At 44.4% G+C, this 27,489-nt stretch overlaps 1 protein-coding gene and 1 non-coding gene across 2 annotated transcripts; one reads left to right on the forward strand and one right to left on the reverse strand.

Annotated features, from left to right (window-relative positions):
• On the reverse strand, nucleotides 1-26,652 carry LOC127357127 (nucleosome-remodeling factor subunit BPTF-like). Its single transcript, XM_051389346.1, is given in 33 exon segments — nucleotides 1-1,749; nucleotides 2,204-2,390; nucleotides 2,611-2,695; nucleotides 3,486-3,678; nucleotides 3,877-4,053; nucleotides 4,176-4,699; nucleotides 4,806-5,031; nucleotides 6,446-6,528; nucleotides 6,617-8,178; nucleotides 8,298-9,309; nucleotides 9,559-9,800; nucleotides 9,898-10,009; nucleotides 10,110-10,246; nucleotides 10,629-10,796; nucleotides 11,293-11,536; nucleotides 11,672-11,795; nucleotides 11,890-12,040; nucleotides 12,133-12,261; nucleotides 12,434-12,558; nucleotides 12,840-13,522; nucleotides 13,524-14,410; nucleotides 14,495-14,782; nucleotides 14,912-15,047; nucleotides 15,587-15,716; nucleotides 16,366-16,497; nucleotides 17,164-17,516; nucleotides 17,842-17,927; nucleotides 18,083-18,295; nucleotides 19,998-20,180; nucleotides 20,458-20,637; nucleotides 22,084-22,304; nucleotides 24,048-24,867; nucleotides 25,876-26,652. Coding segments are annotated over 33 exon segments (10,344 nt in total). The 5' UTR covers nucleotides 26,411-26,652; the 3' UTR covers nucleotides 1-1,733.
• A 755-nt stretch (nucleotides 26,653-27,407) lies between these two features.
• Nucleotides 27,408-27,489, forward strand: trnas-aga (transfer RNA serine (anticodon AGA)). The gene has a single exon. It is a non-coding gene; the product is annotated as a tRNA-Ser (tRNA).

The following is a 27,489-nucleotide window of genomic DNA, read 5'->3' on the forward strand; positions in this document are numbered from 1 at the left end:
CAATCTTTTCCATTTTATTAAGTTCCATATACATCAATATTTCTTCAGATGTAATACAAAAAAAAGAAAAAGAAATCCAGTCAAAATCTGACAAATTTTTACAAACAGGGCAGGAACCTTCAAATACACTGTTTAATCCTTCTCAGTCAGTCACTACTGCAGAGCAATTCATTTACAATAGCTTATTACCGTACTTTCAGTAGGTTATAGAAGTTTAACCAAGCAGACTACTGGTGTCCAGATATTTAGTACAACTGTCTTTCATGCCACTTCGGACTAAACAATGAGTGGAAATGGGAGAAAAAAGTCCCACTGCGATATCTGAACTTAGACACAAAACTCTTGTTACGTTATGCTCAGTAAACTCTGCCACTGTATGCGAGTATTCAATTTCCTATTTCTCATTGGACATGATGACCACAAGAATGGCCTGAGGGATTTTTAACAAGAAGAAAAAAAAAACTCAATAAAAAGACTGAGATAAAAAAAAAGAACATGGAAATATGAGAGCTCCTTAAGAGTCTTTTCTCCGAGGTAAACGTTCTTCTGAAATGCCTCAGTTGTTCATGCTCCTCAGTACAGTCCCACTGATGACGACCAGGTCCAAAAAGGTCCCTTAGAGCTCAAATGGGCAGAAGGCAGCTCTGCCTGAACAGTTCTGTGAAAGCAGCAATGCTGGTTGCACCGACAGTCAGAGGAGCAGATCCCAAACACAGGATGAGGCAGAGGAGTCTGTCACAGAGTTACAGTTCAGAAAAGCCATATTCTTGGCAAGTGCATTTTGTCTGAGCAATGTGCGATGCTTTCTAAGAGGCCGAAGAACACTGTAGCTTGTTGTTATGAGACCTACAGAATGCGGAGAGAGGGGAAAGTTGAGAGGCCTTCGCATTTAGTTTATTTATTGTGACATCTCAACAGACAGACGTTGCAAAGGGGTCGGCAGAGGGTCGTGCAGCCATGTTGGTGTAATTTCCTAGGAATGCCTTTATTACTGATGCAATCTTCCACAACTACAAACTGAGGTTACTTTGTGAAGTGAGGAACAGGATGAGGTCAAATTCCTCACGCTTTGTAGTACATTTTTAGTTTCATAAAATAATACACAATCTAAAATGATTTGTTTCATAATTATTTAAAACATTCAAATACAGAGTCATATATATCTTACAACCACTGTACATGATAAAAAGTATGTACATTCAAGACAACCACCTTTAACAACCAGTTAAATCAAACTCAAAAAGGGATGTAACATACAAAACTTCTCTTAAATATCTCTCTATAATAAAATATGCAGCTTTATATATATTTTTTAACATGTGGTAAAGTCAACACATTATCCAATCCAACTCAGATGTATAAAAGAAAATAAATCCAAGGTAGGAACTACAATCCATTTAAAAATGCCACTGGAAACCTCCACTACTGTGATTTATGGTTAGAAAAGGCCAGATTAGACAAAGTGATGAGAAGAAAGCATGTCCCCCGATTACATGATCAACACATGTCAACATGGCTGCCATTCTGTGATTAAACTGAATATTATAAGGGTTACCGAAAATGCTGTATTGATGGAAATTACATGAAAGCACATTTGGTGTTTGTGTGTTCTTGTGGTGTTTTTTTTTTTCTTTAGTCATGGTTATTTTTGCTGTTCTGGAAATACAAAGTTTCCATGTCATTATTACTAGAGACCCCAGCATCCAGTCCAGACTCCAGCTAGACTGGCCCACTTAAGAATCTGACAATCTGCAAGAAAGAAGAAAATGGGATGGCATAAATCAAAGGCATGCAGCAAAGGTGAACAGACACAAATGCAAGATGAAACACGATACAGATGTAACATGGCACAAAGGTCTGTTAAGACATTGGACATAATGTCTTGAAGTTGGTCAGCTCTGTTGGATTTAGTACAGCCAAGCAATCCTTCAAAGCACTGACAGTTTAAAGCCAACTCTAGTCTACAAGTAAAGCACATTCTACTGCAAAGTAAGTACACATGCTAGTGGTATAAACAAAACTAAAACAAAAAAGAGTGAAGGGACAGGCATTAATGGATAAATTAAGAGAACAAATTAAACTGACGTGACAGCCGGTGTGGCCAGAGTCAAAGCTTTACGGCACACAAACATGAGCATGGAAAAGGAGAGGGAGAAACTTGGGGACCTTGAGAGACGGCAGCAGTAGGAGCACCTGACCTTACCTGCTCGCTTTGAAACCCTTAAGCTTCTGTACAAAGAAGGCTTCAAGCACCTCGGCACACTGAAAGAAGGGCGTGTCATTGGGGTTGTAATAGCGGCAGTTGTCGAAGATTTTGGTCACGTCGGCCACAAACTCTGTGAGCTTGTGGTAATGTCGCTTTTGCAAACGGGTTTCCATTGTGGAAAAGTCTACAAGGAGCAACAGAGAAATATGTGAAATACATACATAACACTTCCTACAACACAAGATATCAGGAAATAAACGGTACGATCAACGGTATCTGGATCATTTCATCATCTTTAGGAAATCACAACGGGTACCTTCCACAATGGGACGCAGACACGTTGGACATTTCCCAGGATTGAGGAAAATCACACATCATAAACAATTACTATCATTTGTTCTTACCCATTGGCTCCTTGATTACGCGATAATAATCAGGTGCGTCATGGGGATCCACTGGTTCAAGGAAAGGCCATGCCATTTTGTGAGTCTGTTGAAATGACAAGAAAAGATTGCACAGTTAATTTTAAAAATGAGTACCAGTAGTTTCCCAAACCAGGAAAGACGATATCGCTTGGATGTGAGTAAACTGATAGTTGTATGACCGGATGCTGATAAAGCCTTTGATAAGGTTGCCATTTTTGGCTTCGGCACTGTCATAATGAAACAAATTAAATAATAAATTAAGTTTTTTGGGTAAACTTCAAAAAGCATTTCTTTGAATCGATATCCAAGATATTTGAGAATACCACTCCAGGTCTTTTAAAAACAATAAGAGAAGACCATAAAAGATTAACTGAGTTACCTTTATCATTACGGGGTCGAGTAGGGGGGATAAAATTAATATACTACCTTGAACATTTAAATTTCATCCATTGCACCAAGTTTCCAGAACAACAGTTTATGGGAAATTTAAAGCATGTTTTATAATGACAATATAATAAAGGTGGTTCGGGTGTTCCAGATATGTTCCACTACAACGCAGGGTAATGTGGGCAGTTTGGAATGGCAAGTAAGTACTGTGAGAGTAAGTAAGAGAAAATCACTTCAAAAGCAAATATTAAATGTGAACTTTTTATTTTACTCATTTATAGTGTTTAGAATACTTTTATTGTAATTGGTTTCATTTCTTTGTATTTTTATGCATTAACTGCTTCTAGTTTTTCAGCCCTCTTGCAAACAATCATTTTTGCTTTTATCTAAGTTTATATTTATTACTGTTATTAATACTATTATACGAGCACAGAAAGTCCGACATACACTATGTATGCATTTCATACCTGTAACGAGCGTAATATTCTTTTCAATCCCTCATAGTCTTTGTCAGTGAGCGGCGTGAGGACTGTCATTGCATCTTCTGTTGACTGACACTGCGGGCAGACGTACATATCGATGTGATTGGCCTCACTCTGCAGAATGCCCACACAGCGCCCGTGGTACCAGTTCTGGCAGCGGTCGCAGCCTATGTAAAACCTGTGGGTGAAAATTGGACACATCGTTTGCACACCAATTAAAGTTTCCATATGGAGAAGAAAATTGAGATGATGAATTATGAAAGCTGTCATAATACAAACAATTTTCTAGATGATCATTACTGGGATGGATTTGACCACACTGCTAATGTTTACACTTGAAGTTGATGACAATTATGGAATTAATAAGGAGCCATACTGTGATTCGTCATATGGTGTCCTGCAGATGCAGTACAGCTCCTCATTGCTTCCTCCATCCTGACCACGTTTGCAGTCATTACAAACAAAGTCCTCCAACTTCTTGGCCTCTTTCTCTGTGATGCCGACACATACACCGTGGAACCAGTTGGAGCACAGGTCACACCCAATGTAAAACCTGAGAGAAAAAGATTATTTTATATATTTTTTATTTTGTCATGGCGACGATTCAACTGCATAACATATTCATTACAGTGGTATGTTGAAATGTAATAACAATAGTTTCTCCAGCGAGCTTACTTTGACTCGTCGTAGGGTGTTTTGCAGATACAGTACAATTTGCTGTCCTTCTTATGATCCTTTGAGGTAGAAGAGAGCTTCTTCTTCTTCTTGTGTTTTGATGAGCTGGAATCTTTGTCCTTTTCTCTGTCCCTATCTCTGTCCTTGTCCTTGTCCTTGTCCTTGTCCCTGTCCCGATGCCTGTCGCGCTCTCTGTCTTTCTCCCTTTCTCGATCCCCATCTCTGTCTTTATCCCGCTCTCTGCATTTGTCTCGGTCCTTCTCCCTGTCCCGTTTCTTGTCCTTGTCGTGATGCCTGTCCCTGTCTCTGTTTCTGTCTTTTTCTCTCTCTTCGTCCCTCTTACGTTTATGGGATGAAGAAGGTGAGGGCACCGTGTGGGCACTGTGAGAGGAATGTGTAGATTGTGAAGGATGGGAGGAGTGGGAAGCGGCGGCCTTGACTGTCGCTGCAGCAGCCTGGGTGATAGCAGCTCTTGCTTTCTCCTTCTCCTTCTGTAGCCTGGCTATGTCCCGCCTCAGCTCCTCCTGGGGAGACAAGACATGTAACGTAATGTATAATATCCCCGATTAATATATCTTAAACTCCTCTCTACATTTCATGCTTGATGAAGAAAGATTCCTGAGTGCTAACCTGTACTTGCAGCTGCAACTCCTTGTCTAGCAGGGCCCTCTTCTTCAGGATCTCAGCCTTCAGCTGTTCTTTGTGCTTGTACAGCAGGGCAGTCAGCTTGGTGGCGTTCTGTTTGGAGCGTTTCTGCTCCACCACCTCCTCCTTCTTTCTCTTTTTAGCTGCCTGCTTCTCGTCCTTCTCAATCTTGTCGAGGATGAACTTCATCACCTGGTTGCACACAATCATTCTGAAAGCAGAGGACAGCAGGGTGTTGGAGTAAATGTTTATATCAGGATACATAAGCAACAAAAGTGGAGATACATACACTGAACAAAATTAGAAACCCAACACTTTTGTTTTTGCCCCCATTCATCATGAGCTGAACTCAAAGACTTTCTCTATGTACACAAAAGGCCTATTTCTCTCAAATATTGTTCACAAATCTGTCAAAATCTGTGTTAGTGAGCACTTCTCCTTTGCCGAGATAATCCATCCACCTCACAGGTGTGGCATATCAAGATGCTGATCAGACAGCACGGGTATTGCACAGGTGTGCCTTAGGCTGGCCACAATAAAAGGCCACTCGAAAATTGGGGTGTTTTCAGCTTCCAGGAATTGTGTACAGATCCTTGCAACATGGGGCCGTGCATTATCATGCTGCAACATGAGGTGATGGTCGTGGATGAATGGCACAACAATGGGCCTCAGGATCTCGTCACGGTATCTCTGTGCATTCAAAATGCCATCAATAAAATGCACCTGTGTTCGTTGTCCATAACACACGCCTGCCAATACCATAACCCCGCCGCCACCATGGGCCACTCGATCCACAACGTTGACATCAGCAAACCGCTCACCGACACAACACCATACACACTGTCTGCCATCTGCCCCGTACAGTGAAACCCGGGATTCATCCGTGAAGAGAACACCTCGGTTTAGACGACGAACTGCAGTCAGGTCGAGACCCCGATGAGGACGACAAGCATGCAGATGAGCCTCCCTGAGACGGTTCCTGACAGTTTGTGCAGAAATTCTTTGGCTATGCAAACCGATTGTTGCAGCAGCTGTCCGGGTGGCTAGTCTCAGACGATCTTGGAGGTGAAGATGCTGGATGTGGAGGTCCTGGGCTGGTGTGGTTACACGTGGTCTGCGGTTGTGAGGCCGGTTGGATGTACTGCCAAATTCACTGAAATGCCTTTGGAGATGGCTTATGGTAGAGAACTGAACATTCAATTCACGGGCAACAGCTCTGGTGGAGATTCCTGTAGTCAGCATGCCAATTGCACGCTCCCTCAAAACTTGTGACATCTGTGGCATTGTGCTGTGTGATGGAACTGCACAATTTCAAGTGGCCTTTTATTGTGGCCAGCCTAAGGCACACCTGTGCAATATCCGTGCTGTCTGATCAGCATCTTGATATGCCACACCTGTGAGGTGGATGGATTATCTCGGCAAAGGAGAAGTGCTCACTAACACAGATTTTGACAGATTTGTGAACAATATTTGAGAGAAATAGGCCTTTTGTGTACATAGAGAAAGTCTTAGATCTTTGAGTTCAGCTCATGATGAATGGGGGCAAAAACAAAAGTGTTGCGTTTATAATTTTGTTCAGTGTAGATACATTTGTCATAAAGCTCCACAAGTATTGAGACCCAAACCTCTGGTTCTCCTCTCGTTCAGCTGCAGCCAGGGTCTTCTTCTGTTTCAACTGTTCTGCTGTAGCATTCTGCTTTACTACCACCTGACAAAAACAACACAACAGTTACGTTAATATTTACATCTAGATGCTGTAAGAAATTAATCATTGTTAATTATTCTTTTTGAGTCACCTGTTTTTGGATGCCATCCCCAGGGCTAACAGCCTGCAGATTCTGCTCTTTCTGTTCCCTTTTAGCCTCGTTGAGTTTCTTCTTCTTTGGTTTTTGTTGTAGTTGTTGGGGTTGCTGTTGTTGTTGCTGTTGTTGTTGTTGTTGCTGCTGCTGTTGTTGCTGCTGCTGCTGTTGTTGTTGTTGTTGCTGCTGTTGCTGCTGTTGCTGCTGCTGCTGCTGTTGCTGCATCCTCTGGAGCTGCTCCTGGACGCTTGCAGGTGCCTGTATAGTCACCATGTTTTGGATCTGGTGGGCCTGAATTTGGCCCCCTGTCTGCTGGATCTGGATAGGCAGCTGTAGTTTGATCTGCTGGGGAACTGTGCCACCCTGCTGCTGTGTCTGTGCCTGGATCTGGGCTTGAATCTGGGCAGCGACATGGGGTGGCAGAGCTGAGAGTAGCTGGACTGGCTGCTGGAGGCCTGGAACTGTGATGAGCTGATGCCTGATTGGAGACTGGACCTGAAGCTGAGGCTGCGCTTGAACTTGTGTTTGGTTCTGAGGCTGGAACTGGACTTGGAGCTTAGCTTGGACTTGGGGTTGCGTTTGGACCTGAAGCTGCTGCTGGACCTGGAGCTGTTGCTGGACCTGGGTCTGCTGTGGTGACTGCACTTGAAACTGGGGCTGGGTTTGGACTTGAGTTTGCATCTGTGACTGAGAGTGGACCTGCGGTTGTTGCGGGGCCTGAGGTTGTGGGTGAACCTGGCTCTGTTGCTGGAACTGAACCTGAACCTGGGGATGGAGTTGGGTTTGGATCTGGGGCTGGAGCTGAGTTTGGGCCTGAGACTGAATCTGGGTTTGAGGTTGGACTTGAGACTGTTGCTGACCCTGGGGTTGGGTTTGAGCCTGTGTTTGAAATGGAGCTTGTACCTGGGGATGGAACTGAGGTTGGACCCTTGATTGGAGTTGGGCCTGGGCTGTGGCCTGGACCTGGGGCAAGGTTTGGTTTTGGGACTGAAACTGCACCTGAGGTTGATTTTGAGCAAGGGTCTGTGCTTGGGGTGGTTGCTGAGCTTGTGGCTGAAACTGAACTCGGACTTGGGGGTGGTTTTGGGCTTGTGCTTGGGCCTGGAGATGCGCTTGAGCCTGAATGTGTGGCATTTGTTGGACTTGGCCATAGGGTTGGACCTGAATCTGTGCACAGATTTGGGCTTGACGCTGGGGTTGAAGCTGGGAATGGGCTTGGGGCTGAGGCTGTGTAGATCTCACAGTAGTAACAACAGAAGAGACTGGTAACCCCTTCATATGAACCTGCACTGCTGAGACTGGAATTTGAGACACTTGCTGCATGGATACAACGGTAGGGTGCTGGACTTGTACTTGAGCTTGAGGAGGAAGAGATGCTTGAGGCAGAGGAGTAACGGGTGAATGTGTGGAGACTGATGCAGGGGCAGAGGAGGGTACAGTTGCCAGGGCAGGTGGCTGAACAGGTGCTGCAGCCAGCTGGGCTGGCTGAACTGGAGTCTGAGCCTGAGATGAGGCTGGAGTCCAGACCTGGGGTTGAGCTGCCTTCTGCTCTGTCAGAGCTACAACAGGAGGGAGAAGTAAAGAAAGGCAATGTGTTAAAAAAAAGCCAACCATTGTGTAATGACTAAAACAGGATGGTGTTAATGTGTGTTTCTGAGATATGCGGTGGGTTCTTTACCTGGCACTGACGGTGTTGTAGAGGTGGCTGTCACGGGTGTGACAACAGCACTGGCCACAGCGGCATGGAGCGGAACAGGAGCTGTGGCTTGGATTTGGGTTAGAGCTTTGGCTGGGGACGGGACAGCTAATTGACTGGACACAACAGCTATGACGGGAGCAGAGACTGGAGCAAGAGCAGGGGTTGGAACTTGGACAGGTGAGGGAAGAGAGGCAGAAACAGGCATCTGAACCAAGTTAGACGGGCCTGAGAGGGGGGCTAAAGCAGGGGCTGGAACAGTAACGTGCATCTGGACAGGGGCTGAGGTTAAGGCTGGAGCAGGGCTGAAGGCGTGTGTCTGGAGCTGTGACTGAGGTGCCACTTGTCCTGGGACAGACAGTGACACTGCGGTTTGGGTTTGTGTAGGGAATGAGCCTGGCGTATGGGTGGAGACTTGGTTTTGCACCATGGCTGGGACTGCATTCTGTGCTGGGGTTAGCACAGGTCTTGCCATTTGTGCTGGGACAGAGGTTGGTGTGGAAGATAGAACCTGTGTTGAGGCCTGGGCTGCCATGTGTGGCAGGGCAGGTACAGGAGTGGATATTTGAGGTTGTGTCGGGACTGATAATGGGGTAGCGGTTGAAACTTGGGTTTGTACCGTGGTAGGGCCCAAACGTGGCATTTGTGCTGGAGCTGGAGCTGCAACATGTGTTGGGGCAGGTAAAGGGGCAGCCATTTGGGTTTGGGCTAGGGCTGAAGGAGTCGTCTGGACTTGGGCCAGACCTTGGGTTTGAGGGGTCTGAGCTACAGCAGGCTTTGTAGGGGAAGCAGTAGTGGGTATTGAAGTTGAAGCTAATGAGGATGGGGGCATAGGAGTGAATAGGAAGCGCTGGACCTGGCCATTGGGCATGGCGGCCTGCATTAGCTGCTGACCAGGACCGGGGATGACTGTTACACCCTGTGGGATAATTTGCAGCTGTCCCTGGGTCTGGCCCTGACCCTGGATCACCACCGTCAGACCTGGGTTTCCACCCTGCAGAATTGTAGACAAAAGGAATTTTGCCTTCAGCTAACAGTGATACAATTCTAAACTTTATTTATACAGCACCATTCAAAACAAAGTTATGAGAATTAAAACAAAACTTTTTAAAGACTTCAAGTAGAGATGAAAAGACAAAGGTTTAAAGACGCTGTTTAAGTGGATGCATGGACTTTCATTACCAAAGTAAAATATAACTGTGTGTATTAGTAGTGACGAAAAGACAAAACAATGTGAGCCCACCTGAGCACCCTGCGTTAGCTGCATGAGCTGTGCCATAGTGAGTTTAACTTGACCCTGCTGTGGTCTGTTGGCTTGGGGGGAAGCTACAGGTGACTGTCCAGGTGCTGTGGTGGCTGCATGAGGTGATGGTGCAACACCTGCTGCTCTCTGAGCTGCAGTTGTCTGCCCAGACGCAGGACCAGGCGCAGCTAAGGATCCAGGCTGGCTGCGGCCCGTCTGGGTCACAGCGTGCTGAGGTTGGCCTGCAGGTGATAAAGAGGGATTAAGAATTTTAAGAATTAATTCTAGAAATGAGCCACAAAGGGCTGCAAAATGGAAATGATCAGTTGGGCAGAATACCTTGTTGAGCCGGCGTTGGACCTCTGATCATTGCGGTGCCCACAGAGGTAGACTGGGTAGGTGACTGGCTCATCGTCGTGCCAAGCTGTGTTTGGCCTCCTGTTGTGATGGCCTGGAACACAAAGTCAAAGGTAAAATCATCAATAATCATGCTCAACATTGTCGTTACCTTTAGGTAAAAACTGAGAAGGACAGAGTGAAAGACTAAAGACCTGTTGCTGGGTAGTTGAGGCAGAGGTGGTGGCTCTGAGGTTGATGTTGCCAGTCGTAGGGTGTAGTGTGCTGTATGTCCTAAGGTTTGCAGGGGGTCCAGAGGGGAAAATGCTCAGGACTTTCTGCTGGACCACGCCTGTTGACAAGAAAGATTACATAAGGAAAGACGCAAACATGAGTTGGGTACATGAAGTAAAACACGTCAAGGATGTATAGAAGTAGCGAGGCATGCATTTTGTGGGGAAGAATGTCTTGTTTGTTAAAAAGAAAATCTCTAAAGCAACTGAAAAAGCTTCACTTCACGGTTTAACAGTACTGTAGTTACACACAACTCAGAGAAAAGCTCAGAGAGAAAAAAGCTTTTACATCTACTAAAAAAAAAATAAAAAAACTGGTTGCATCATCCATGCTCAGCGCCAATATTATCACAGGCAGTTTTTGCCTCTCACATGATTTCCATCCATTTTGGCAAGTGTAAGCCCAAACCAGCGCAAATGGATGACACTCGTGCTCCCTACCTCCTTGAGTGGTGGGCATGTTGAGCGTGACAATCTTGCTGTTAGCGGGCAGCGGGAGTTTGGCGGCGAGGACCTGGCCAGCCACAGTCACTGGGCTGCCAGCGATCTGGAAGGCTTGCTCTGAGGTGGTGATGCTGCTAGCCACGGTGGCCACCGAGCCAGTGGAGGCTGCAAGACACACCATGCCACCTGCAGTCACGCGTACCCACAAGGGCCACCACGACAGCCAGTCTACGGCTGTGGTGTCCACCGGAAGGTTTAAGTCAATAAAGAGTTTGGAATTTTGGCTTGCCATGTGTTTAAAATCTAATTATAAACAGGCTGCCCATAGCCACTTAGGATATAATGGGATTAAAAAAAATTAAATCTAGTTTTAACAGGATTGAAAGTGGACACCACGAGCCACAAAGCCATTTTGGCAAGCCGATCACATTTACCAATGTAGAAAATTGACACACAAAAACGAAGAGTTGTGGAAAGTCATGCCGATGATTGACTTCTTGCAAACTGATGGTGGTCAAACGACGGTTAAAAAAATAAATAAAATGAAGACAAAAAAAGTCTTGTGACAAAGACCTTTGTCTGTCTGTCTCTAACAGGATGTGATAGCTGAGAATCCTTTCTATTGAGGTGTGTAGGTTCAAATCCTCATCATCCGGCTTACCTGAGCTGTTGCTGGTCTGACCCTGCTTGACCCAGGAAGCAAAAGACTGATGGAAGTTTTTGTCTTGCTGGAAGGAAACTGGAGAACCCAGTTTCGAGGCCAGGACCATCTTGGTTCCAGATGTGACCTGACCAGTCCGCTGGCCAATGGACAATGGGGTGCTGGGAGTGCTGGCTGAGGTGGTGGTGGTTGTTGTTGAGGGAGTGGTGGCAGTTGTACTCGGTCTCTGCTGCTCCAGACGTTTCTAAAACCAAAATGTTACACAATTTTAGAAATAAAGAGAGTTTGTTGATCTCCCAACACATAACTAACATTCAGATAATTGGTTTTTAGACTTTTATAGACTCTGCAGACACCATGGTGTGTACAGTGTTCCCACCTGCTGGGCAGCCAGTCGGGCCTGTTTCAGCTGATTCTCCAAATGGGCCTTGACATCCTCTGCTGTCTTCAAACTACTGCCAGTCTTGGAGGGATCAAGACCCTGTGACTTCTCCCTCTCTACTCTGTAATACCAAGGAAAAAGGTGACAATTTGGTCAGTGCTGTATCAGCTTATCAAAACTGATTGGACAGAGGAGGCTCGCTGTGTGTTTCTCACCTTTCTGCAAATGCCCTGATCTCCCACAGCTCCAGGTCTTCCTCAAGCACCCATGTCTCCACAGCAATAGGCCCAGTCAGCTTGGCTGGCTCCTGCTTCTTGGGCCTTAAGGCGCTTGATCGCAGGCCTTTCCTTTGTGGAGTGGGAGTTTCTGCTCACAGGAAAAGAGAAACAAATATTCATTATCCTTATAAAAAGTTGCCAGAACACTTCCAGGAATGGATCTTGCTTTTAATTTTTTACCTTTGGGAGTTTCTCTGTTTCCGAGGGGACAGATAATCTTCCGGATGCAGTATTCAGAGCGGATGCCGTAAGGCCCCACGTCTCTTCGTTTTATAATCTCTGTTGTAATGATGTCTGTGTCTGTGGTTTCTGTGGCAAGAATTAAACATATTAGCAGAATGATTTAACATCCATGCATTGGTAGGTGGTGACCAAATGTGTTTTAGCAGTAACAAGCAAAGAGATTAAACACATGAAGCTGCATAAAATCGAAACTAATGTAAGACGGCTCCCTCAAAGGGAAACTTCAGCATTTTGTCACCTTTCCGAGTAGTCCCTACGGCAGCAGAGGGCTTAACGGCCATGTCGTCCCACCTCAGGCAGGCCCACAGCAGCCTCAGCATCAGGCTGACCCCTGCCAGCGATTTCACAGTCTGGAGACGGTACCTAAATGGGTAACAGTTATAACAGACTTGAGCTATGTCTTTGCACACTTACTTTAACTTACCGTATTTTTATTTTTCCATCCTGGTAACATAATACAGTGCTCATGAATCAAAAGAATCTCTTATTATTGCCGTGTGAACACAATATGGACAGACATTTGTAGTGTCTGATCTAAAGTTGGTTTGTAAATCTTAAATCTGCTTCAAATAATTAAAAGAAAACTTTAATGTAATTTTTTGTGTCCCAAACAATGAGTAAAAAGATTTAAATGTGTTACCAACCTCCATGTGATCCCAAAAGTGGGCCGAGGTGAAGGGTAGGGCCATATATCCAGGGCCGGTTTGGCATTGTAGTTGAAGATGGGCACCTCTCTGATGCTTGCCCTCCTCGCCAGTCTCTTTAGATCATCATTTGGCAGGATGAAGATGCTCTTCTTGCTGCTCTTCGTGACAAACTTGCGGTAGGACGGCAGGGCCGTCCCCGAGCGTGCCTTCTTGGATTTGGAGAACCTGAGAAGGCTCACTGGGTCCCTGGTGGAATACTCTTTACTAATCGTCATCGAGCTGGTTGTTGCTGAACCAGAAGTGACCATCTTGGTGTCAGTGACAGGAAGTTTGATATTCTGGGGGACAACTGCCTTGCAGCTGGACTGGGTTGGGGTGGTGGTAACAGAGGAGACGGCGCTACTTGCTGCTTTAGACACGACGTCAGAGTGTGGTTCATTTTGAGACTCTGTGGAAGAGGAAGTCTTCAAACCTTCACCACTAGTGTCGGTGCTATTACTATTCAGGCAAGAGGGGCTTGAGGATGGAAGCTTAGCGGGTACTGTCTCCTCACTGTTCTTGTCCACATCCTCATTCTTATTGAGAGAGTCCCCTTTCTCTGCCACGTGGTTCTCTAATTTGGGGACTTTCAAGGGAGGTGGATGACATATGTTGGACACATCGTTTTGCGAGAGGTTTCCCATTCATCAGGGACTTGACAGACTCTTTCTGAGGCTCTTTAATATCACTTTGGACTCGACTTGCGGGTTCTGAGTTGACGTTTGACCCTGCAAGGGCTGTACCCCCAGCCTTCCCATTCACCTGCACTGGACTGGTCTTGCTTTGGTCTACCACCATGCCATCTGTGTCACTCTGTTCACTGCCTTTTTCCATTTCCTCATATGCACGTTTCTTGGCATTCTCTCCCACTCGAGCCACCTCTGGTTTCTGTGTTTTGTCCATTGCATCCGACATACAATTGTTTTTACTGTTTAGCTCAGTGCTCGCCAAGGGTCCTCCGTTCACTTCTATGTGAGATAAGGCCTCCCTGCCGTTACCCTGCACAGCATTTACCTCCATTTGTTTGCTGTGGTTGGGTAATGTGGTGTCTGATTTGACATCCATGTTGTCTGCCTTTAACTCTGTCTGCTCCTGCTCAAAGTGAAGCCTTTTAACCACATGGTCTTTCACTGGAAGGCTCTCCTCCTTCTCTTCTTTTACACATGGGGCCACAGCAGGCTGCTGTTTGCCTGATGTGGATCCTTCAGTCTTAACACCAGAGGTAGGCTTGGCAGCAGCCATTTTGGAGAGCAGGGCTGTCTGTCTCATCCGCTCTAGCCTCTGCTTCTCCTCCAGGGTGAACTGTTTAACCCGGCGCTCCAGAAGCCCATCCAGTTTGGAGGGCTTCACCTTCTTCTTATAAGCTGTCCGCAGCTGGAAGCCCTCGCTGACATTCACAACATCGTAGTAGGGCTTTGGTGCAGTGGCCTCCTCCTTCATGGGTTGTTCAACTTTCTGGATTGGTTCTTCCCTCACAGGCTCCACAGAAGGCGAGGAGGGCTCTTTGCTTTCAGCTTTATCAGCTTCAGCTATTTAACAAAGATCAGAGGTCAGTGGATGGTCGAAACATATATCTGTCCTAAACATATAGCAGCATCAATTTAAACATTTACCTTTCTCGTCACTTGAAGCAGCAGTTTCTGAGCAGGAGTCAACCTCCATTTTGTCATCTTCTCTCTTCTCTTCTTCATTTGTTCCCTGCTCCTCCCCCATGGGTTTTTCTTCCTCTTTGGACGTCTGACAGTTGTCCTTCTCTGATGAAGTGCTCTGAGATGACGCAGTGATGGATGTTTGTCCATTGTCCTCGTCCGCTGTGTTTGGAGTATTCTGCTTCTCGGTTTCCGTGGACTTTTTCTGCTCATCTGTGCCAGCTACTGCATTTTCCTTGCTCATTTTAGCTGCTGTCAACACAGCCAAAAAAAGAAGAAGAAAAGAAAATAATTAAATATATAATATATAAAATAGTGTGAGCCAAGAGTGCCAGCAGTAGGAGAATTTATTGATGGAATCATGCCATGTTTAGCCCTTACCCTCTAGTTCTTTGCGGTAGTTTACATTTGTGTTCCCTGGTAGCCTTGGAAGAAACCGTGGCACACGAGTCTTACTGACCCAGCTCCAGCCACCGTACCCCGTCACTCTGTACTCCTCACCCTTCTGCTTCCACACCTTGATAGAAAAACACAAAATAATGAGGCTTTCAGATAAAGAACCAATTTATTTCAGAGAACATATATACACATTAAAACACAGTATCAACTTCCTATTTTAGATACTTACTGCGTTGGCTTCACTTCACAAACCCAGAAGCTTTGTCCAATATAAATACTGTCAATGAGGGAGACTATTACATGTTCTGAGCCCACACCAACAGTCAAATTGTTTCAACCCTGTCTGAAAACCCCTTAAAGTGAAAATATACACATCCATATAGTACTGCTGAAAGCATCAATTTAACATGGATGTTTGTCAAGTATACAGAATAGCCCTCCTGACAATGATTATGATTATTTAATGATTTGAACACCATGGATGACAATTGACAGTGTGTGAAAACCTATTTCTCAAACAGAGGTGTGAACAGGTAAAAGTACTGGATAAATAGTTGGAATAGTTAGTTCAACAGTTAGATGAACCACTGCTCTATGTCAGTATGTATGTATGACGTTAAACCTGGATGACAGATAGAAAGACGCTGTTTTTTTTACCTGGTGCTTGATAGGGATGGTGTACTTGACCCAAGTGGCCTGTTGCAGTGTCTCCTCGTCCTCCAGTTTTTTCTCTCGCTTCTTCACCTTCTCTTTCTCCTCCCGCTCCACGGCGGTCATGCGGTGCAACCTGAAGCAAGACGGTAAAGTATATAACAACGATGTAAGGTGCATGGGCAGCATTGAAATAGAAAAATCACTGTGGTAGTGATGAGTTAGCTTGTGAGTAGCTTGAGTCCTCTTAGTCTTTTGTAAAGCAAACTACATGTTAATATACTTTAAGTGAGCAGAAAATCTCAAATGCAAGTTGTGTTTTTTTGGGTGATTTTATAAAACATACTGCCAAAGAAAGTCAAAAGAGACACATACAGGGAGAGAGAAACTGAGAGCAAGCCAATGTGTGAGAGAGAGAGAGACAGAGAGAGAAAAGAGAGACAGATTATGTATGTGTGTGTATAGAAAAGAGCACTGAAGGGAAAAGCAGGGTGAGCAGATGTGTGAGTTCAGCAGTGAATTAAGTAAATAACAACACATCTTTTAGGAAAAGGGCCACTATTGTTATTTTTTGTAATGTTTAAATGTTGTTAATAAAAGGAGTGTATATTGAAGTACATGGGATTTATCGTTTTGTTTTAGTTTTTTACAGTGGTATCAAATTGGTAACTAAAATTAAGAAATGTCAATGGTATTGGTATCAACTACTACATTTCTGGTATCGTGACATGCCTACTGTAACCACCAGTTCATGCAGTTCATTCAAGCATCTAGTTTTCCTTTACCTTGTGTGTCCGAGGGAATCTTTCCATACGGGCAGCATGACCACTGGTTTGATGGCACACTCCAGTATGGCCAGGGCCAAAGCAAATTCCCTGGCCTTGCTGCACATCTGTACTGCTTTGTTCCAGTTGGTCCTAGAAAAAACAGATAACACAGCATAACTGCATATTTCTTCCATAGAACTTCATCATATTTCAAACTCTCATACCAGTAAAAATGGGTCATGATACCAAAATGAATTATTTTTGCACCCTTAAAGGAATAGAAATACACTAATTCATTTTCTTGCCAAGAGCTAGATGAGAAGACTGATACCACTTCTCATGTTTGTACTGTAAATATGGTGTATAGCCTGGAACTGGTTAGCTTAGCACCAAGACTGAAAACAGGGGAGGAGGAGCTAGCCTGGCTCTTTTCAAGAACTAGTCTGGTGTTTACATATTTCAGTTTTTGTACATATTAAAAAAATAAGATGCTAAGATAAGTGAGCTTCTGAGGTGGTGGTAGGCAGAATTTGTTACGTTTGGACAGAGCCAGGCTTTATCATCTAACTCCCGGCAAGAAATTGACTGAGCATATTTCCTAAAAGTCTGAACTTCCTGCCAGATCAGTGCAAGCATCACCCACTAAATACCACACTGGGACCATAACTTTTGACAGAAATTTGGCGACAAACTAAGTCACCAAGAAGTATGTATCTTTCCCTGCTTACCAGCTCAAAGGGTGCTGTTGTGTAGCAGCCTGTGAAACAACAGTGAATTTCCCAAAAGGGCTTCATATTAACCTGATCTGAGATGTACCTGTGCGATGCCCAGTTGGGATGCATGAACGGTCCAGGGACACTGGTCTCCAACTGGATGATGGTGAGACGCAGGGTGGAGACAGTCAGGCTCCGCGAACCGTAGATAGAGCCATTCCACTTGAACTCAGACGCGGTGGTCAGGCTGAACTTGTGGGAGAGGTGGCGTCTCTTGTCGTGGTCCTCGCGATGCTGATGCTTGTTTAGAGCCAGGACATTGGTGCTGTACTGGTTATGGTAGACCCTGTATTTACCCTCCTGACCCAGTTTGAACAAGTTGTTCAAATTCACGGTCAGGTCCCTTTTTAAGAAGCTGAGACGCAAAGCTTCACCAGCAGAGCATACGGGAGATGACTGAAACATGAGAGGGAACATTACATTCAAACTTAATACTAGACATAAAAATAAAAGCTGCTTTTATAAGCGTGCCGATACAAAACTTTTTCTTCATTTGATCAACAACTAGTCAGTGCAGTGTTCATGCTAACTTAAAGAGCTAAATGAAATACAGGATCCTAGATGCTATGGACACACTTAAGTAAGTACTCAGCATTTGTTGTCAGTCCTAGCTTCTTTCATTTTTAAACAAACAAACAGAAAATTAAAAAAACTGTAGAATTAAATTATGTTTTTTGTTTTTGACATGCAGCTTAAAAACAAAACAAAAGACAAGTCTCACCTCTTTGCTGCCTCTAGGCGTTTGGTTATTGGATTCAGGTCCACCTGCACTCCCTCCATCAGTCTTGAACCTTTCATTATACTCATCTATCATTCAGAAAGCACATGACACTATCAATGCAGCAACAAACTCATTGATTGAGCATTCAAACAGACACAGAGACAATTTAAAACGACTGAACTGATTCCAAAGTTGGTGTGGGTGTGTACTTTCTGTGCTGACGAGCCTCGCTCATGTTTACCTGTCCCATCCTGGCTGGTGAAAGAGGACTGAGAGGACCGATCAGCCAGGTCAGGCTGCTCTGGTTTCCTGAGGGTCCCACATCCGGAAACCTGGCTGCTATCACTATTCGCCTCTGGCTGAGAAGACTGCTGCTGTGGCCGATCTTGGGTTTGTGCCTGCGACTCGTCAGGCTGCTGGTCGTCACTGCTAGACTCTGCTTTCGTGTCCTCATCTGAAAAAATATGTTAGGAAAGACTGAGCAGAGGCATAAAAAAAAGCAAATATAAGGGATGCAGGGAGTGAAACCGAATAATATTAATAACAAGCTATGTGCTTTAGGCAAATATGGCAGCTGTGTAAACACAAACACCTACAACAATATTGACAAAAATTCTAATTTTGCAATTAGGAAATTCTCAACATAGCTCGGCCAGATTTTGTTCAATCTAACACCAGGTCTTGGGACTTAAGATTTGCATATGACAACAAACTTGATCAGTCCAGCTAGGCCCTATAAAACCAAACCCAATCTCGGACAGGGAAAGCTACTAAAACAAGCTGTGCACTTGCTCCAAAGCCAAATTAAGACACCAGCCCTGCTTTTGAGTTGTTAGGGGATAGAGTCCTGAATATATATGCAGCTCTTTGTTGACGAGGTAGCAGGTGGGGCTTCCAGGCAGAGAGCCTTTTGTCTGAGCAACAGGAACCCACCCAAATGCCCATAAATTGGAATGAGAATAAGGAGCCGGTTGTGACAGACGTGGCGTGCTAGCGGCTGCCAGGGACGCCGTCTACCACAGTGCCAAAAGTGTGCTTTTCAAGACCGTGAGCTCAGGAAACAACATATAACACAAGACAAGAAATGAATGCACCAAAAAATAAATGGAACATTTAGCGACCACGGCAGAAGCTGAATGCCACAGCTTCCGTTCCATGTTTAGAGATGGTCAAGATGAAATAAATTGCAGAAAATGGCCTGAAACAGCTTAAGGTCTCTCAGGAAAAATTAAATGAGAGGAGAAAATATTTTCTCACCATCTAATTAGATGTTTACTGAAGATAATGATGAGATGCTGTGAAAGGGAATTTGAAAAGGATCAGGCTAATTATGGTCACTCCAGTGTTGCATGAGTGGTGAGAGCTACAATTTTTTGGTTGAGCTGCTCAAATAAAGGATGACTTAATGATGGAATTAGAAATTCAGCTCAGGAAACACAATTGTCAGCTGGGAAATATGTAATATAACATGGTCAGAGAGGCACAGTATCCCGTTTGAAGCCATTTAAACAGAAGGGAAAAACACAAGTGCTCCATTAAACAGCAACCAGCCAACACAATAAGCAGAATCTGCCTGAACAAAAGCAAACTGAGACCAACAGTACATACAGTATTTGTGACTAGCATAGCAAGAAACATGATGCTAAACTCCCATGGGAATAGTGAAACATTGGTCTGTCAGACAGAGCGATTGGAGTGATTTCTAAAGCCTTGTAGACGTGGCTGAGGTCTAAGAAAAGAAAAACCTTCAATCACCTTCATATCATTCCAGGTTTGCCAGGAATGGTTGTACATTATCTTAATTATAATATACCAACAAACAAAAAAAACCTGGAAACGTCTCTTCAAGTGTAATTAGCATAAACCGGATTTAGTTTTCAGTCTCTAAAACAAATGGAGACTTGACTATAACATTACAAATGTATAGAGACAGAAGCAAATCAGTATAGTCACCCCAATGCACCCAACAAGGCAAGTGGGCAGAGCGAAAAAGGCAGGGAATGGTTAGCAGCCACCAGCAGAGACAAGCAGACAGATGAAGATGGATGTGCAGCCCAGCAGCGGGGTATGAAGTGAAAGGAGGATTTGAATGGCAAAAGATGCTGCAGATAGCTGGACACTGGAGTGAACACGAGTCAATCTTGTTCTCCGAGTACCTGGCCTTTGCTGCTTTGCCAAAGGAGGGCACTCCCCACTCTCCTGGCTCCTAGAGTGAGCAGGCTGTGCTTCCTTGTTCGGGTCGAGGGACTCCGTTTTCGGCGTGGCAGCGTCCTGCATGGTCGAGCTGGGGTTAAGATCTGACGCGCAGGTCTCCTCTATAGCAGGGGCAACCGTGGCTGCTGTGGTATGACATACATCCACAGGGCAAACAGCACCAGCGGAGTCATAATATTATTTATCAGCAAGTCAAGCAGAGGTAAAGGTCTTGATACTGCTACAGAAACATCAACACAGTTCCACCATCCAATATTAGAGCAACAGCACTTTGCACATGTGGGAAAACAACACCTGTTGTTACCAGTACTACTGGGTCTGCCGTTGAGGAGTTACTTTAATAGAAATAGCGTGTAAGAGAGGTTTAGAACAAAGAATACTGTACATAAAGTCCACTTTTACCTTGTGAACTAGCATCTTCCTTGGGCTCAGTGTCTTTGTGCTCTCTGTCGTTGAGCTGTGAGGTGAGCTCATCCTCTGTTGTCTTAACAGGGCTCGTTTCTGCTTCCTGCTTTGCGTCCCCTACTCGCGTCTTTGCTTCCTGTGCCTCTCGCCTGATCTTTAAATGCTCCATGACCACATCTACAGCAAAAATATATTCATTTTTTAAAATAAAAAGGCAGCGATTATATAGCCATGCATCAGCATGATGGATTTTAAATGGTAACACTGAAATGTTATAATACTGTAAAGCAAAATAACGTTCTTCATTACCCATTTTTCCATATGAGGATCACTTCCTCCAATTAAAAACACGGAACAGCAACTAACAATTGTTTTCACTGTTTTTTAATCTGCCTATTATTTTCAGAATTAATTGTTAATCTGTGTGTCTGTAAAATGTAAATAAAAAATAGTAAAAGAGCCCAAGGTGTTTTATCTGAGAATCAGACCAGACCCCAAAGATGTTCAGTTTACTATGACATATCAAAACTATTAAACTACTATCAGCATGTATCATGTAACTATGAATTGTGTCAGCTCTACAAAAAATATTTGAAAGAAGCATCCTAACCAGGCAACTGGAGCACAGCCTATTCCTACGATAAACTGCTCCAGGTAACCTTTAACTGGATTATCTGACATGTAATAGATCAAATATAATAACATAGTAATAATTTGTGTACATAGATGCTAGCATATCTAGAGGCTATAACTCAGTCAACCCAGCAATAAAAGCTCTTCCCATTCACAGAGATCCAAGACAGGGCAGGAGTTTCTTTCCTCAGACAGCCAAAATCTCAAGAGGGCTGCGTTTTATAACTACAGTGTTCAGCAGCACAGAAACAGTTGTGTCTCAACCAGCTTAAAAGGAAGAAAAGCAAGGTGCAGGGAAGGCCACACTGTGCTGCTGCAGCGGCAGTGGGCTTTTAACAGATGAAATATACCAGCAACACCCATAAATCACTTATGATGGGACAAAAAACCAACTGCAATGGCTTTACAAAAACATCTTTTCTTCCATTTCAGGCTGCACAATAACTATTCAAACCTCTAGTTTTTGACATACTGCCAAAGGAACATCCCCGATAAAAGACAGTACACCACTGTCTCTCTCAACTGAAATAAGACTGTTTAAGTGACACACATAGGAAACTGTTATATATGTCAGCCTGTCAAACTGAAACGGAAACTGCTGGCATAATAACCAAAACGTCTTCTAACCACTAGAGGGGGAGGTAGAGGGGGAACAACAGTTGCTTGTAGAAAGCGTGAAACAGAAAGAAAAGGCAGCATCTAACATTTCTGAGCCAACTGTCAACACAGCAGAGCCCTGCAGCCTGAGGGGAGGAACTGTGTTATCTGAAGATATAGACTGTTTCTGAATGTAAAACTGCAGGATGCAAACGGACACATACATTCACTGCTCAGCTTGAGTCACTCATTAATTGTCAGATGAATGATTTCCTTGTTACCTTCAACTGCTGTTCACATGAATATCCTACTCACAAATACCAGAAGATTACACTACTACATGCTTCGAATGTATTTCTATTCTGGGGAGTGAAGACAATATCAAATCCGTACCGTTGACGGCAGTGAGGTAGGCTTTACTGTTTCCTCGGGCTTTGTTGGTAAGGTCCTCTGTGATGTCCATGTGGGCTTGCACTTCTTCCTTCATCTCCTCCAGGGTGGCATAGAGGTCCATTTCCCAATACTCCTTATCCAGGCACTTCATGAGCTCCTCCAGCTGCGCCTTGGTGCTACAGTACCAGATCTTTTTCTTCTCATGTTCCCCATCTTCCTCACTGGGGAACAGAACAGAACAGTTTTTAAACTTACTTTCTCCTCCACTTCACTGCAAGGTGTTGTTACAGTACAATGTTCACTGTATCAAACAGGGCCTCACACAACACTGAATCACTGATTAATTCGTTTATATTACCTAGTAAAATAATCCCACTGGTGGGTAAATACCTCATATATTTTTGTGAGTTTGATCTATTGTTAAAGAAGCGTTATCCTCTAATCTTTGAGTTGGATTAAGTAAATTCTGCACTCTGTTGAGACACGTATAAACAGTAGGGAGAACCCTGGGCAAGCTAGCTAAGGAAAAAGCAATTTTCTCCACACTAGAACTCAAATGCAATCACAAGCTGATTCATACTAAATGATACCAGACATTTGTAAAGGAAGCTAATGAGGTTCAAGATAATACTGAGTGTCAAGGGAAGGTTAAACTGTGACTCCGGCAGACTGCTCATTTACTTATTAATATTCTGTTGGTGCACAACAGTTCAGCTCAAGCATCGAGTGTCTTTTTTCTCTACAAAATCAAAAACATTAAAAGCCTCTGTCAGATCCTGCCTGACAGGGAGGTGAATTCAGCCTCCTATTTGTAAAGACTGTGTTCAAACAGAACTCATATTTGGGGTGGGGGTGAGGAGGCGGCGATCAGGAAAGACATCACTGCCAGTAAAGAAAAAAGGGCTTGGAGTGTATGTCTCTTTTATAACCTCCAGTCAAAGAGATGATTTAATTCATGGAAGCATGTTGCTCTCTATGCGCCAAGTGACTTTCCTGGTAACTTTCAGTTTCACTCTCCAGCTGTTTCACATTGTAGCTTGGGACAGCGCACACACACACACACACACACACACACACACACACACACACACACACACACACACACACACACACAGTTTAGAGGTAGGTCGAGTAAGTTGAGACTACCTTTTAGGACAGTGGCTGCAATGTTGTTTCCACACATTTTTTAAATTTGCCATTATTTGATTGAATAATTACATATACACTGCTTCATGTCTATGGTGGCCTGTTTTAAGCTGAGCACCTCAGATCTTTACACAGTTTCCCACAGTGTATTGAGGTAAATAGCTAATATTAAATATGAATCATACCATTCCTTGTAAGCTGTTTATACAAGCAGACTTAGACTACCTGTAGGGTAATGAAAAACAGATACCAAAAAGGTACACAAAAATATGTGCAAGCTAATCATCATGATGTTCATTGCATTTGTGTTCCAGTGTTCTGTAATATGTCAAACAGACCTCTTCACACATTTAAAATACAAACCTCAATAATTCATTGTGCTACGTTTTATACTAAAATTTGTTGGACACATTCGTTTTTAACAGAACTTTGATTATTACTACATGACTCCACTGAAAGTCGATGTATTATAACACAGAGTTGCTGCCCAGTGTACCTGGGCCATGTGCTTTGAAGGGGTTGTCACATGCTATTGTGTTTAACCAAGTTATACACCACTGTATTGGTGTTGACAATGCTTTTTTTGTGTCTCTCTCTTTTTGTTTTGAATGTATTTTCTCATTACAGTCACACTTAAAAATGAGATTCTTGGTCTCAATGTTTTCACCCAGTTCAATAAGAATGATAAAGTAATGCCTATTTGTTTTCAGTGGTGCTGAATGCACATTCACTGTAATCTGTTATAAGGCACAAAGCTGTTGGCACAGAAGGAAAGGTAATTCTAATGGAACAGAAAGGCTTTGAGGGTCCTAACTTACACTATAATCCTTCTGTTTAGGAACCAGTATTTCCTCTGGTGGCGGTCATATCCAATGGGCTCCTGGCGGATGTATGGCCGGTTCTTCTGTGCCTCCGTCACACAGTCTGTGACACCAGGCACCTTGTGTGCCACACAAATCTCGCACTGCCACTCGTCCTCTGGAACCTCCTGCAGCGGTGGTTTCACACACTCCAGGTGGTAGACTGCTGAGCAGGTCTCACAGCAAAGCAGGTCCCCCAGGCGGTGACACACACGGCAGTGGTCGTCATACTGCATGCTGCCGTCAGACATCAGCTCCTCCCGGGCGATGTTGGTGGTGAGAAACTGGTCCACCAAAAACTGCAACACCTTGATCTTACTCTCAAGTGGACCGTAGGGATACTCATCCGCCTCCTGATATGGAAGGACATGATGGTACTCCCGGTCGCTCTCACAGTACGCCCGCAACACCTCAGGCCATGTCATGCCGTCAATAAAGTACAAGGTGGAGTTGACACTGTCCTTGAGGTCAGCGGGGCCAAAGGTAGTGTTGGAGGAGTCCTCCTCGCGCAGGATGACCTTCAGGAGGGAAATATGGGTCTCTGCTATTAACGTGCACTGCTCCTGGCCTACCAGTGCAGCACAGAAGTCCTCAAAGCGGAAGGGGGAGAGACGAAGCACTGTACTGAAGTTCCGTACCACCTCGTAGATGGAGGTGGCATTGAGCAGCTCCTCATTGGGCACCAGAAGGTCCTCAGAGGAGTCAGGAAGCACAAGAGGAGGAATCTCCTTCTCCTCGAGAATGGGGGTGCGAGGTCGGGGCCGTACTTTTTTCTTCCCTGTAGGATACACAAATGATATTAGTAAAGCATAATAACAGCTCTTTGATCCACAGGCTAAAGCAGAGGAAAAAACTGATATGTTTTTATGTTTTATGGTTGTATGAAAGGACTGAGAGTCAAAAACACTGATGTTTCATTCTATCGATATCACCCAGGTCTAATATCGGACTGTATAGTAATAACCATCTTACTACAACGGGACCTCCAACATTGAGCTGGCTCAACACACGACCAGACTAGCTAGTGTCACTAGGGCTTCCTCATACTCCTAACTTACATCCAGTCGTATAGTAACATAAAAGTTACTCCGGCCACACACTTTAACCCTTCTTTCTCGATGTTAAACCGTGAAAGAAATTAGCTGTCCTCCTTTTAGTGAGTTTTGGAGTGATTAATTGTGAAGCTAACTAAGTTGAAAACTGACAAACAGAGAAAACGATAGGCATGCTAGCCAAGCTAAGTTAGTTAGTTAGCTCGCTCTCTCTACTTTATCTGCAATCCGCTTCAAACACAAACTTTAAAGTCTTATCCACATAAAAAGCAGTCAGTGTTGAGGGTTGCTATAGATACGTGAAGTTGCCGTTAGCCAACGTTAAGTAACACAGACTTGACAGTTGGCAGCATGAGCTAACGTTACCCGCTAACGTTAGCACGCTAGCAGCTAGCAGCTAAGTTGCTGAGTGAATAATGTCCGGAGATGGAGGCATTCGCGGCTCTGCTTAAAATGTGTGAGACTTATTATCAAAGGCGTGCTTCAAGGTGCGTAGACAGACGGTGATGGCGACAATGTGAGCTAGTGACACAGCTACCGACTGAATGCACCTGCAGTAGCATTAATGACTGCGGCCTGTGTTCATACAGTGTGCATTCTCCATTTTGAACAATAACCTTACTGCTTCCTGCACCGATGTAAAACAATCAGCAGCTGCGTTCAGGGATGTCTCCCCCAACCCTGCAGTGTATGTTCAGACTCTCTACCACTGCTTCATCATACTGGGTATTTACCCGGAGTGCTGGCGTGTGTGCTCTGACTCCGAAAGCTACTCTCTGTACAGTAGCTGGCATCATCCTCCACCTCCTCCTCCTCCTCCTCCTCCTGCTGCTGCTCGTCCAGCACATCATCTTCAAGGCAATCAGAGTCCTCCTTGAGGCCCTCATCCTCCTCGGACTGGGGTTCCTCCTCAATAAACTCGTCCTCCTCGGACCTCAGACTGACAGCATCGTCCTCCTCCTCGCTCTCGTGGTCGTCGTACACCACTGTTTTGGACGCAGCCGTCCGCCTTCCTCCGCGACCCCCTCTTCCTCCTCTGCCACCGCCGCCACCTCTACCTCGTCCCCTGCCCCGTGTTGACGTGACGGATCCCGCTTTCCTCTTTCTGGAGGACTTCGGGGTCTCCCTTGTGGGGCTCTCGGCGTCCTCATCCCCGCTGTCCCTCAACCGGGGCTTCAGATTCCGCCTCGGTCTCAGTCCCCGGGCCGTAGCTGGGGACGGCTCCTCGGGTTGTAGCGGTTTGGGCGGCCTGCCCCTCTTCCCTCTCATGATCCGCGGAAGATATTATTTTACTATCCCAATTTTTGCGTTTATTTAGCCTACACGAACGCGAGCGAAAACGACACCCCTGCGAAGCTGGGCCGGTGGGGATTCAGACGGTGCAGCAAACCCCGAGAAGCCCCCGTGTCTTTTCGGGCGTGAAAGCTCAAAATGTTAGCCCGGCGTCCCGTTTGGGTTCGCCTAGAGCCGCCATTTTTCTTTTTCTCTGCCTCTCTGGCTGAACAAACAGCAGGCTCTCACTGGAGGAGTCACGTGGTGACACTGCTTCCAGCTCAGTGGCAACAATAACCGAAATGACTATCACTCCCAGTTAGTTACACATTTTTAGTCACACTTTTATCATTACTTATTGAAGTAGGTGTGCGGTTTCAGTGTTAAGGAGCATTGTGCTGGTTGCAGCTGCTTGCAGAGATACGAGCAAACACCAATGTAATTAATGCATTTATAAGATAAAACATTGAGGCTGTCTTCGATTGCACATGGTAAGATTAGCCGCAAATAGGCCAATGTGTGAAAGCTTATTATCAAAACTAATGTGATATTTCTACAGATTATTAATTTAGATGTTTATATTCTACTTGAAACGTGGTCTAAAGTCTTACTAGCAAACCCTTTATACTGCTGAGTTAAACTATAACTAGGGATGCATCATATTTGATCAGTTTATCATATGTTTTGCATGTAAAATATAAGTATAAGTAATAATAATAAGTAATACCGCAATTACATAAAATAATAAAATCTGACAAATGGACAAATGTAAACATTAATATGATACAGAATGATTGTTACATGGTTAATGTGCTTTCTACATAAATTAATTATATATATCTCATATATATATGATATACGGTCAGATACTCCTCTATATAACTGTATAACTGTGTTTAAACTGGGGTTAGTTATAGTTTCCTTAATATTGCTGCCTATTGCTTATAATATTAATGTAACTATGAATGATGTCACTATGACGTTATAGGTGTAAGTTGTCGTGGCCGAGTGGTTAAGGCGATGGACTAGAAATCCATTGGGGTCTCCCCGCGCAGGTTCGAATCCTGCCGACAACG

Source organism: Dicentrarchus labrax, unplaced genomic scaffold (assembly GCF_905237075.1).
Source record: "Dicentrarchus labrax unplaced genomic scaffold, dlabrax2021, whole genome shotgun sequence".
In the NCBI taxonomy this organism is placed as follows: domain Eukaryota; kingdom Metazoa; phylum Chordata; class Actinopteri; family Moronidae; genus Dicentrarchus; species Dicentrarchus labrax.